The sequence below is a fragment of the Lichenostomus cassidix genome, chromosome 26 (genome assembly GCF_008360975.1).
Source record: "Lichenostomus cassidix isolate B80296 chromosome 26, HeHo_3.0, whole genome shotgun sequence".
Taxonomy (NCBI): domain Eukaryota; kingdom Metazoa; phylum Chordata; class Aves; order Passeriformes; family Meliphagidae; genus Lichenostomus; species Lichenostomus cassidix.
The window spans coordinates 3,023,246-3,035,841 of record NC_139506.1 but is presented as its reverse complement, the minus strand read 5'-3'; the positions used below and the strand labels follow the sequence as shown (position 1 = coordinate 3,035,841).

The window sequence follows — 12,596 nt, the reverse complement described above, 5'->3', positions numbered from 1 at the left end:
GGAATTGTTTGCTTTCTGTCTTGGGTTTGTCCCACAGTGGTTGGGTATAGTCACACATGGGATCACAGAATGGTTTGGGTTGGAAGACACCTTAAAGATCATCCAGTCCCATCCCCTGCCATGGACAGGGACACCTTCCACTAGACCAGGTTACTCCAAGCCCCATCCAACCTGTCCTTGAACACTTCCAAGCCATTCACAAATTTTATCACTCTGTGCCCCTCCCCAGCTCTCTTTGAGCCTCTTAGGGTGCAGTCCCAGGTCATGCTGCGTTCCTGGGACAGGATTGCATCAACCTGCCAGGGTCTGGCCAGGAGATGGTGCTGAAAGGCAACTGACTGTGCCAGCAGGGTGCCCTGGTGGCCAGTTTAGCCCCATCAGCACTGGCATGGCACACGAGAGCATCCAGTGCCTGTCATCCTTGGCATTGATGCAGACCAGCATGCATGAGTCTGGATCCAAAACCTCATCCCTGGATCCTGCACCACAACCTCATCCCTGCACATGGATGGTGGTTTCCAGAGCAGCTCAGGGAGAGTCTGCCAGGGCTACAAACCAGCTCTAAGTAGAGGTTTTGGGGGATTTAAATGAGCACAATCGCTGCTGCACGTTGAAGTTAAACTGAGTTCATACAGTGCTGCCTGAGGACTCTTTAGTTCTGAATAGGTCATACATCCCGAGGTCAGAAATGCAGATCTGAGATGCCTGAGAGGGTGGCAGGGATTTGGGCTTTTGTTCTTTTCAGCCCTGTCCTAATAGGGCCGGCAGCTAAAAAGTGAATGACGATGCAAATTCCGGTAGCAACAGCGAGTCTGAGTTGGGATGAACAGGAATAACGGTCTCAGCTCTTTCCCCCTCCAGACTGTCTGCAGCCTTTGCACAGTGAGGCAGTTGGTCAGTGCTGGAAAGCTGTCAGCAGCCTGAAATACTAAAAATTAAAGGGGTTTGGGTGGGGTTTTTTTTGTGTGGGTTAAAAAAACCGAAGGGGAATATTACATTTTTCCTCACTCTCCGGAGTGAAGGTGTTGCCTCTGCCAATTCCATGCTTAACCCATGGCATAGAGGCTTTGGGGTTTATGCTGGGACAGAGCACTGCTTTGCAGAGCACCACACTGTGCTATTCTCCATTAGGCCTCTGCTGCCCGGGGGAAGAGCAGGGGAAGTGGAGCTGAGGAAGAGGAACACCCCTACGAGCTATTGCTTACAGCAGAAACGAAAAAGCCAGTTGCAGTGGACAGGAAAACAAAAGGTGAGTGACCATCCAAAAAGCTTGCATGCACTTCAGGGAAACATGGAGGGCAGAGGGCAAGTGGAACAATAGAATTCTCTGCTGGGTGGGGGCTGGAGGGTGATTGTTGTGTTTCCTGGTAATCTCTCTGTGAAGGAGAGCTCTGAGCGTTCCTGTACAAAGTGTACAGGGAGGAAGGGCAGCTCCACTCTGGGACAGTTCAGAGATTGCAAGGATCCACTCTGTGACCTCAGAAGTGCCCAAATCTTGTGCCTGGCCAAGCAAAGGCAGAGGGTGAGAGGCTGGAGGCTGTGCTGGAGGGAGATGAGCAACATGAGTATTCCAGTGAGCCATGTTCTCCATCCAGCTGGCGCTGCAGGTTTCTGCTATCCTGCTGTAAAATCAACATCCTGCTCTGTGTTAGAGCTAATTTGTGATGGAAACTAACAGAGGAGGAAAACAAAAATGTGTAGAGCAAGAACTAGAACTGACTGAAATCCACAGGGTGCACAGGTTAATTTGAGGCATTCTCTCCTCCTGCAAGAAGGACCTTCATGCTTTATAAAGCATTTGGGAACACCTTGTCTCTTGTGTTTGGCTGTAGTTGGCTTTTTGGCTTTCCTTCAACAATAACAAAAGATTTGTTTAGAGGGAAGAGACTTCCAGCTTTATTCAGAAGTCCTGAGCAGGAATTTGGGTGGATTTAGTTTGGACTCTCACACGGAAACCCCTCTCCCTTTGAGGATGGTCGGGGCTAACAAGGACTCGAGGTGATGGCTCATTGACTGCCTTGTCAGACCTGCAGCTTTTTTCCCCTCTTTGCAGCATGATAGTTATCATTGTTTGAATCCTGCTGCTCTCCTGGCTGTTCCAGGGTGGCACAAGAGGTCATTGTGTTCCCACCAGCACTTGCCAAAGCCCCTCACTGCCAGAAGCAAAATTTGTGAGCTTTTCAGGTTGGTGCTTTGCAGTCTGGGCCAGGAACGGTCCTTGGGCAACAGCCACTGAGCCAGGGCTTTCAGGCACTCATCAGTGGGCAGCTATTGCTGGTTATTCAGGCATGAGCTATTCCAACAGCTCCGCTCCTTCCCCTGGCTGCTGTGTTCAGGCTTGATTGGTAAGAGTGGAGGTGTGTCCTAATTATGTGTCAGCTTAAAATAAAGCCTCAGAGTAATGCAGCTGCATGTTCTTGATGCAAATCTCTTCCCCCGCACACCTGAAAACAGGAGATGTTGCAGGAAGATCTTCATGGATCCTGTTGTGGATCCAGAGCAGAGTCCCATCTTTTGGTGCACAGCTGGAAAGATCAAAGCTGTGACTTAACGGTTTGCACTCCATGGACAGTGGTGTTGTGTTGGTAACAAGCCTGGAGCTCTTCCCACTGTTGCAGTGGGAGAAATTCAAGGATGCAGTTGAGCTTTTCCTCATCTTCCAGCATTTGTCTGCTCTTTAAATGCAGTCAGCATTGTGGTTAATAGGGGAGGAGAAGATAAATTTGGGGAGTAGCAGAGCTGTTTTGCCAAAAAGTTAAACAGGAGCTGAGGGAGGGACTGAAGCTTACTTGGGGTGTTGGAGAATTTTCCCACCTCTGGATCAGAAGGGTCCTGGAGCATCAAAGGCAACAGCTCACTCCCAAGAAACAGAACAGGCTGAAGCATGGCTTTGAACTGCTTCTTGGCTCTCAGTCTGAGGGTCTGGCCTTGTGGATGAGTTCTGGAGGAGCCTTTGGTCAGGAGAGGAGGACTTGGGTTCTTGTGGCTGTTGAAAGGGCATTTCAGGGCAGCGGAAAGGCTGAATTTCAGGCACGCGGGTTTAATGGTGCCTTTCATCTGTGATAGCTGCCTTTGTTCCCGTGGCTGCCAGTTGTCCTGTGTCCAGCGAGCAGATGAATGTGGCATTATCCACTGGCTTTGGTGGCCTTTGTGAGTGTTAGAGCAGCTCGCTGTCACATGTTGGAGCACTGGGAGAAGTTGGCCTCGTGTTTTGGGCAGAGTATCAGAAGTGGTTTAAGCCAAATGCTCTCCCATCCACTTTGGTGTGCAGTCACATGCGTGAAGTCAGGGCACTCAGGCCCTGTAACAGGGTGTGAAAATAAGGCAAGAGAGGAGGAATGTGTGTGGAGTGACCAGGAGGAGGCTTCTCAGCTCCTGCTGCCTCCAGAGAGCTCTGATAGAGGGTGAATGTGGAAAAGCTTTTGAGTTTTAATCTGTTTGGCTTCTCAGGAATCACTCCCAGGTGCTGTCAGCAGTGACCAGCTGCAGGTAGGACTGACTTGGTGCCTTCTGGTAGTTAGTACAAACTGGTACCTGTTGAGGTTGTTCTGTGCTGCTTCCATAGGAAGATTGAAGACCCTGCATTGCCCTTCCAGAGATTTTCTTTGTGGTTATACCGGTTCAACCAGCACAATGTGACCGTGCTGCAAACCAGAGAGCTGGAATGAGCCAGCAATAATGTCAGAGCACACTGCAGAGAGACTTAAAGAAACTCTTTTCTGAGAGCCACAGTATGGCTGCTGACAAAGTGGGGTGGACCTTGATCTGTGGGTACTCTTGGATATTGCAGACAAAGGTTTGGGGTCAGAAAGCTCTTGGTTTGCTGTGAGATGAAGGACAGTATAAACCCACAGTCTGTGTGTCCTCACATGGTGTTGTCATGGACAGAGGACAGACCCTTGTTCCATATCCCAGGCCAAGCCTATGTTTCTGCTGTTACCGTGTTATACAAGTCACATCAATGATCTCTCTAAGCAGGACAGTGTCTCATTGCCCTTTCTGGTGAGGGGAGTACAAATGAGCACAAGTTCAGGTGGATAAACTCTACCTGGAATGGCTGAGCTTGGCGAGACTAACACGGGAGTGTGCCATCCTCAGCTGCCTTCCACACATGGCATTCCACCTGCCTGTGGAATGAGCCTGTGTTTCAGTTCTCTTGAAGGTGAAGGCTATTTTTCCACCCTTCAAGGCCAGCTTCCTCCTCTGGCCTTCTGTTTCACAGGAGGGAGATTTGCCTGCTCCTCACTTGACAAATTCTGGCGTGATGTAACATGGGGAGCCTTTTCCACGTGCAAGTCAGAGGCTGCTGTATGCCCTCACTAATTTTAAGGGTGGGGAGCTTGTGCAAGCAGCAGCTGCAGTAACAGCTTCATTCTCCTAATCCAGGGCCGTGAGACAAATCCTGCTGTTGATATATAGGGAAAGAAATCCAGTCGAGGCAGGGTGGTTACAGCTTAGCGAGGAGTGTTTGGGAAGTGCTTCGTATCTGGAGTCCTCAGGCTGCTGGCAGGGAAGCTCTTACTTGAATCCTCCCTGGGAAGCAAACAGTCTGTACCCAGGAGGGGCTCCTGATCCCAGGAAGGGTTGGGAGCAGCCTCTCCTGTGGCTGAGAAAGTCAGGATCAGTGAGATTATCTGTGCTGGGGGGTGAAATCAGTGAAGAGAGCTGGGCAAAAGTCCCTGTGTTGAGAACCATTTCTGAGTGTAACTCAGGTGTAGCTGGAGGATGATTCTTTCAGGTGCCTTTAAAGGAGAGGCCTGGAGAGCCCTGCATGTTCCTGCTGTGTGCACCTCAGTGACAAAAAAAAAAATGAGGTGACTTTCTACATTAGTTTTTCTGTCTGCAGCTTTCAGGGCAGGCTCTGAACTGTTTCCTTCAAGATGTTCCTCACGACTTCTGAGCAAGTGCTGTTGCCCTCGCTCCATCCCTTCCTTCCCTGGCAGCTGCCCTGTATTTCAGAGTTCCTCTTCAGCTTGTGGATGAGTGGGTGGCTGGGATTCCTGTCCAACAGGAGCCCTTTTGTGAGGTGCTGGAGCTGGATTTGGAGCACTCTGTTCTGGCTGGACTCAAGTGTTACAGCACGTGGCACAAAGTGTCGCCAGCCGCCTCTCTGCCTTCAGCAGAAATGTCAGTAAAGGTTCAGCTGGGGCATGGAAGAAATGGTTTCCAAGGAAGGGAAGAGGTTGGGAAGAAAAGCTGCAAAAGTTTTTCTTTCCCCACAGGTTTATGTGACTCCCATCACTGCTGTCCTGCTCACCTCTCCATGGCTTTGCATTAATCCCAGTCTGTCCTGTGAATGCAGGACATCTGATCTCCTCTGAGGTTTGTCCTCTGAGGTTTCTCTCCAGTCTGGCCTTGTAATCTGGGGTGCTGCTGCTGGCCCCCCTCAGCCAGCACTGGGACCTGCCTACCCTTGGCAGCTCCCGTCACAGAGCTGGTGGTTTATGTGCCTGTGCAAGAGAGTCAACAACTACTTCACTGTCGTGGAATCTCTAACTCATAGGATCCAGGATGAGATAATCCCTTGCATCACTTGATCCCAGTGAGCAGTGAGGGTTGTGGCTGCTCCTGACCTTCCTATGCCTGCAAGAGGGACTCACCATGCTCGTCAGGCATGGGGTACCTGAGACCCAAACACAAAGGCACATGACTCACTGAGCCCTTTCCTGCCCATTTCTGGTGTGAGGACAGACCACAAAGCCCAACAGGTGTTGTTTGAAAATCCCCTTATCAGGCTTGGTGCTGGAAAGGTGCTAGGGGCTGAGTTGGGCTCTCTGCTGCTGCTAGCAGGCTGCTTTTAGTTAAAGTAGAATTCATTATTTTGCGCACGGAAAGGAGGGTTCCTTTGCCTTGGCTTCCCAAAGCTGCTGTCCACAAAGCAGGCAATTTCCTCTTCACATCCAAACATCCTCCCTGCACTTCAGAGCCTCCTTATCAGAGCGCTTTGCTTTATTGTTCCCTTGCAGTATCAATTTTTAGTCCTCAGACTGAAGAGTTTATTCAGCACCTAAATGGAAGCAGTTAAAATTCACAAGCAGTGCTGGGAGGGTGAAAGAATCCTAGGAAACCAAGGTTAGACTTGTTGGTTTGACAGAGTTTTGCTTTTGCAGTTGAAACGCTTGTTCAGCTGTGACAAAGGTGAGTACATGGGGGTGTGTGTGGGCATGCTCAGCACTTGGGATCAGTCAATTCTTCATGGTTTATGCAGGACCCTGGTACCTGATATTAAAGCTGCTGGGGCAGGAGTAGCTGGGAACCAGTGTCACATTTCTGGGGCAGCTGGTCCTCCACCAGCTCTGACCACTCTGTGCTCAGTTCATTGCAAAAGAGACTTTTTGCTCAAGTTTCTTTTCTTGCATAAACTGTTTATTTCTCTCCCCTGAGCAGGGAGGAGAGGTTAAACTCGGAAGCCACTAGGGAGGGAAGCAGTGGGTTTTTTTGGGAGCGGATTTTGGAACTCACAGGTCGATTACAGTCCAGGCGTTTTCCCACCCTGCAGCCCGTGCCAAGAGCCGGGCGCGCGGCTCTAAATAACGCTTTGGCCTTTATGGAAACGGATCAGATGTTCCAGGAGCCTCTGTCTCTGCTGCTCCCACCTCACTTGCTCTCTCTGCAGGATATAGTTAGCACTTCTCTTGGCCTTATATAGCAAGGCCTGATAGTTAGTGTTAACAGGAATAAAAAACACGGAGAGCTGCCAGATTGCGTAAATCGGGCCAGTGTTTGGAATTTCATAAATGCCATGACTTTGGGTACAAGTTGAGCACGCGGAACAATACGGAACTGTTCTCTCTTTATCTCTCTCTCCCTTGCTGAGGGAGGGCAGGGAGAGAACTGGGATTTTGCTACTTCTTCCATGTTTTTAATTTCCCCCTCCTCTCCGTTTCCATCCCCTTGAAGACCACAGGAGGAGCAGTGGCGGCCGCAGCCAGGACTCTGCCGACAGCCAGGACATCCAGGTGCCAGAGCAGTTTTCAGGGTTGCTCCACGGCTCTTCTCCAATCTGCGAGATAAGCGAGGACCCTTTCAGGCTCGTTTCCTCCGCGGAGAAGGAGGACACGGAAGCCTCGAGCCACCCTGCTGCTATGCAGCTGGAGGATGCTGAGTTACCCTCGTCGGGATCAGCACGGAGCAGCTCCCCGGACCCCAAGCAGACGGCGGTGTACGCCACGGTGCAGCACGTCAGCCGGGCGGATCCTTCAGCCCTAGTCACGCCCCACGTGCCACAGCACCCCGGCGGTGCTGAGCCGGAGGGGGACAGAGCTGTGGGCAGAGCCCACCCGGGCAGCAAACCCAAAGCCGAGCTCAAACTCAGCCGCAGCTTGTCGAAGTCGGACTCTGACCTGCTGACCTGCTCCCCGACGGAGGACGATGCCATGGGGAGCCGGAGCGAATCGCTCTCCAACTGCAGCACCGGGAAGAAGCGGCTGGAGAAGTCTCCATCCTTTGCTTCCGAGTGGGATGAGGTAAGGCTGAGCTTGCTAAAGAGCCTCTGTGCCAGGAATGACTCTGCAGCAGGAGTTCCCCTCTGCCCTCAGGGGGTCCTGGGTGGGTTCCATTGCTTCCACTAACTCTCACAAGGCATTTACAGGCACATGCTCGCTGGGAGCCTGTAAGGTGTTAAATGCCAAAAGAGAATTCATTGGAGTGGGGAAGTAGCAGAACTGCAAGCGGCTTCAAAGTTTTTTTCTCAAATACAGTGCTTAGTTTCTTTTAGGCAAGCCAGATAAGTTTTCACATTCCCAAAATGAGGAAGACTTGGTAACAGTGCACCTCACCAACTTTTCTCCTGATCTCCTCCTTCCAGTTCTTCCCTGTTGACTATCCCAGTCTTGGAGGTGTTGTGTTGCTGGTTCCCTGCTGCTGGAGAGTGTGAGCAGTGCCCGGGGGTTTGTGGGGATGGAAGGAAGACAGTAATTAGGCTGGTTTGTGTATTTGATAGCTCCTGCTCTCCTCCTCACACGTGTATTTCAGCGGCTGGTTAGCAGTCACTTTATTATCATATCGGACGCCCACGGACAGTTAAATATTTCATGCTCAGAAAGCTGGCCCTGGAGAGCCACTGGGGCGAGATTAAGTGTCCCTCTGAAATTCAGCACCGCAGCATTACTGAAACATTCTTTGGGGATGATTCTGTGCCGGGAGAGCCGGGGCTGCAGAAGAGATAAGCTCGGATGAACCACTCTTTGTACTCTGAAAGGAACCAAAACCCCTGGCGTGGTGCTGGGGGTGTGGAGCAGCGTGTGCCGGGCGTGGAAACCCGGGGGAGGGTTGTGCCCCTGCACTGGCTGATGCTCAGCTGCCTCTCCAACCCTGGCTTGGAGAGAAAATTATCATCTGGGGAAGAGGGAGGTATTTGGAGATACTAAGAGCAACGTGAGAATCCATCCATCAGTTCATTCTCTCCCTCCCCCTCACTCCCTGCCGGGTCTCAGGGTTGCCAAATAGATATTTTCCTCTGCAGCTGCTTGGGCTGGAGAAGCTTCACTGTTAATTGCCCGGGTCAGTTGTACCGTGGCTTAGGGAAAGGCTCTGCAGCAGAAGGTTCTTTGGACGGGCTGGATAATTCCCTGTGCTTTTATCTGAGCTGTTTGCAGCAGACACTGAAAGGGCAGAAGCCTTTGGCATGACTGCACTGGTAGCAGAGGTCAAGTGTTGGGCTGCCTGCACTGCCTCTGCTTCCTCTGCTCAGATGAACCTTGGAGCTGCTTCCTCCTGCTTGTAAACAAATCCCTCATTTCCCCTGAGGCAGCCAGACAAGTCCCAAGAGAGGAATCTGCTTTTCCTTCCCCTTTTGTTTAGGTGAGGAAATCGGAGAAAGAATGTGAAAAATTCACATCTGTCTGCAATGGGGCAGGTCTCACTTTTAAAAAGTCGAGCTGGTCACAGTGGCAACAGTGAGATTTAAACATAAATGTAGTGGTGTCATTGAGTGTTGAATTAGTTCCCTGGATGGGATAATGCAGCTGCTCATAATTGGATGCAACTTGCAACCTCCGCATTTACCAGGGCAATATAAACCTTGTTGAGCCACTCCTGTTAGCAATGATTTGGCTCTCCCTCTGTGCTGAGGGGACACAATGGCAGATTTATATTCTATTAATTTTAATAGCCTCTATGCAGGTGACTAAGGAGGGAAGTGATCCATGTGTAGCTCTCTGTGGCTCCCAGCTGCACCCAGCAAGCTGAGGGCTCTGCCTGCTTGCCTGGCCAGCAGTAGGTGTGTCTGTGCAGGGCACAGGGGCTTGGAGGGATCTGTGGTGTCCCTGGACAGATGGGACCTGCAGCAGAGGCTGACACTGCTGTGGGCCCTGGTGTCCCCCCTGGCTGGGGACAGCAGAAAATCTGCTGCTTGGAAGCAAAGGGTCATGTCCTTGCCCCAGCCAAGCACTGCCAATGCCCTTTGTTGGAAGTGGAAGGTGGTGCTGGCTTTGCCAGAAGGGTGGGATGGGGAAGGAATGATTCACTTGGCAAAACTCATCCCTGTTCCCAGTTGCAGCTCCCCTGCTCCCAGGACCTGGCCCAGAGTGTTGCTCTGTGCTGCCCAGGAGCCTGTTCAGCCCATGTCCCATCTCCTCCTGACCCCCTGCTCCTTCCTGGGAGTGGGAAGGCACACGTGGTGGTCCTGCTGCCACTGTCAGGTGGGAATTCTGTGTGAGCAAGGCAGAGAAACTCATACATCAAATATCCATGTGTTGCCCAGGGAGAAGGTGAGGACCAAAAATTCTCAGTCCTGCTCTAGTGGGAAGCAGGCTGGGGGCAAGGAGGCATGTGAGGGGTAGAGCTCTCAGTCAGCAAAAGTATTTGAATCCTTCCAAACCTGGCTGAGAGCTGAAGTGATGGATTTGGTTTTTATCCTTGGCTGATGAATATTGAGCAGATGGGGATGAGTGGGGCAGCAGCAGCTCACCGAGGGTTTGGTACAGAATAACCTGTGTTTGCACCTCTGAAGGAGGGGGGCTTTGCCCCCAGCCCCACTGCCAGCCCCCTTTTCAGGGCATATTAACCTGCTTCTGCTCTGCCTTCCCCTGTAGAGCAGCTCCAGCCCTGCCCATCAGCCTGGGGCTGCTCTTCTGCCTGGAAGGCGTTTGTAAGAAACATGATCTGTTAAATGGTCAGGGCAAAGAACAAGGAAGGCTGCTGGGAATTAGCCTCAGACCTGGCTCCTGACATCCCTTAATGCTCCACTTCCAGCTGCCTGCTATCAGGTCAGCAGGTCCAATGCTGAATGTGGATTTTGGAGGTTCCAGTATCAATCCCACAGAATGAGGTGGTAGTTCTGTGTTCTGATTTAAGTCCTTCTAGGAAGAGATTAAACCTCCTTCCAAAAAAATTTAGGGACCTGAATAAAACGTGCATGTTACTTTAGGTTTTTGGGGTTTTTTTTAGAAAACAGGAGGTGCACAGTCCACCACTTTTTCTTCTCCCAAGTGAATTAGTTGAAGAACTAATGAATATTCTGTAGTTAATTATGGCGCTGGACATTCATCTCCGATGACTAACTGCAGTGGTGCTCCATGGCTGCTGCAAAAGGAATGCTTTGCTTCTGCAGTAACCATGGATGTGATGTTTCACCGGTTGCTGACTCGTTTTGGGGGTGTTAATGTCCCCAAAGGATGGATGCCAGGAGCAGATTGTCACATATGTGGTGCTTTCCACCTCAGGCTCAGAGCTGGGAATCAACTTGATGGTGGTTGTGGCTGCTGTGGGTGCCTTCAGACCTTGTTGGGGACTGTTGGGTGCTGCAGTACCCAGTGAAATCAGTGCCTTAATTACAGGCTTACAGTGGAGGATTAACAGCATTTGCATTGAAATGTGAAACTTTCAGGAAAGCTCTTGATGCAAAACCTGCCACTGCCTTAAAACACCCAGGAGTTGAGATTCAGAGCTGCCAGCCAGCCCTGTTGAAAGAAAATGCAAATATTCCCCTGCTGTTTTTGTGTCTGGTGAAATTGCATCGTGTAAAAGCTCAGCCATCAGCCTCTGCCTCCCAAAATGTTTCATTTATTCTCTTGGTTCAGGTGTTTAAATCTCAGCTTGCCCTGGGTTTGGCTGGTGGGACCAGGCAGGGTGGCTTAATTTGTCCCTGGGTGTCCCCTGCCCCAACCTGACCCTCACCCTCAGCTTGCATTCCAGTTTCCCCTTTGCCTGAAATGGTTTGTAATTCATTTTTGTCTAGGGCAGAAGCAGCAGTGGGGTCAGTATTTTTGGTCCTGATTTCTGCTAAACAAGTATGGCCATCAGGGTCTTAATCAGCTTAATTATTGGGCTGATTATTCTATTATCTCCAGATCCCAATGTTTCCTCTTGTTTTTCCTGTGCTAAGGTCAGGAATTCTTACATCATCCCTCACGTCCAATCTCTTCCCTCTACCCCCAGTTGGTGAGATTTCCTCCGGCCTGATGAACTTTTTGAAGTGAAAGCTTTTGTGTTTCCACCATTTTTAAACCTGCTGCAAAGGCCCAGCCTGTTGGGATTATGAGCCAATGTGGAGCTAAGCCAATCCAAGCCAATGTAAGACAATTCACTGATTTTACAGGAAAATTTGTGTGCTGAAAGGCAAATGTAAAGACCAGGCATGCTTTGTTCCAGTGTTTAGCAGCAAGGGTTGGACACAACAGGGGTGATATTTGCCAGAACAGCAGCTCCATCCACCTCGGTGTGTGTTTCTAGTAGCTTCCCAAGTGTATGAACTCAGTATTTGTGAATCAGAAGCTTTTGGTTCTTCTGTGTGAGTGATTCGTGCTCTGACGGATGTTTTGGTTATGGAACAACCTTGTGATCGTTGGCATTTTGGGGACATTTTTGTTTTTCAGGAACAGAAATGTCCGGCCGCAGTGTCCTTACTAAATCCAGTCCTTCACTATGTTCTCTTCCGCTTTACGTCGCATCTCCCAGCACTTCTGAAGTTTTTATTTTTAAAAAAAGTCTTTAAATCTCTCTCTCCAGCCTGGAGCAGCTTCACTGCTCTGCCTCATGTCCCACAGGCCTGAGCCAGCCTTGCTTGAGAGCCTTATGTTGCTTTGGGGTTTCTCTTAGGATGCAGGAATATGGAATGACAGTCAATTGATTCAGTGTTTTCTGGGGGGTTTGCCTTTTTTATTGTGACTCAGAGTAGTCCTTGTCTGGTTGTTTCCCTGCTGTGGGCAGATGTGTTGCTGCATTTGGCCATTCTCTTTATCATGTCAGTGTTGGATTTTCCTGTTAAAACAACACTGCTATTTGGAGGGCTCTGATACTGCAGATCCATCACACGCTGTTGTGAAATTCAAGTTTATACCATAAGTTCCTTTTGGTACGTGTTTAGATTTGTAACTTTGGGATTTGTACAAAAACATAAGCTGGAAAGTGGCGTGAAGCAACAGGCCCTGGTCCCCATCCAAGTGAATTTCTCAGAGACCATATTAAGCCAGAAAATGTGTTTGCCTTTATCACTGGCAAACAGTTGCAGAATGATTTGAAATAAATTCAGCAAGTCTCCATGCTGTGTGGAAGGCTGCTGGGGGAGGATGTAGCACAGGAACTCTGGATTTGAGTGCTCAAATGTGCCGTGAACAACTGGCTGGTGCAGTTTAGCTTTGAATTAATAAATGGAG

At 50.2% G+C, this 12,596-nt stretch overlaps 1 protein-coding gene across 7 annotated transcripts in view; it reads left to right on the top strand.

Annotated features, from left to right (window-relative positions):
* Window positions 1-12,596, top strand: part of ANKS1A (ankyrin repeat and sterile alpha motif domain containing 1A) — a 77,409-nt gene that overhangs the window by 32,487 nt on the left and 32,326 nt on the right. For all 7 annotated transcript variants that reach the window (XM_085083105.1, XM_085083104.1, XM_085083103.1 and 4 more), the window contains 2 exons: window positions 1,132-1,249; window positions 6,901-7,466. In XM_085083105.1, coding sequence (XP_084939231.1) covers window positions 1,132-1,249; window positions 6,901-7,466 — 684 coding nt within the window. The remainder of the gene's footprint in view (window positions 1-1,131; window positions 1,250-6,900; window positions 7,467-12,596) is intronic.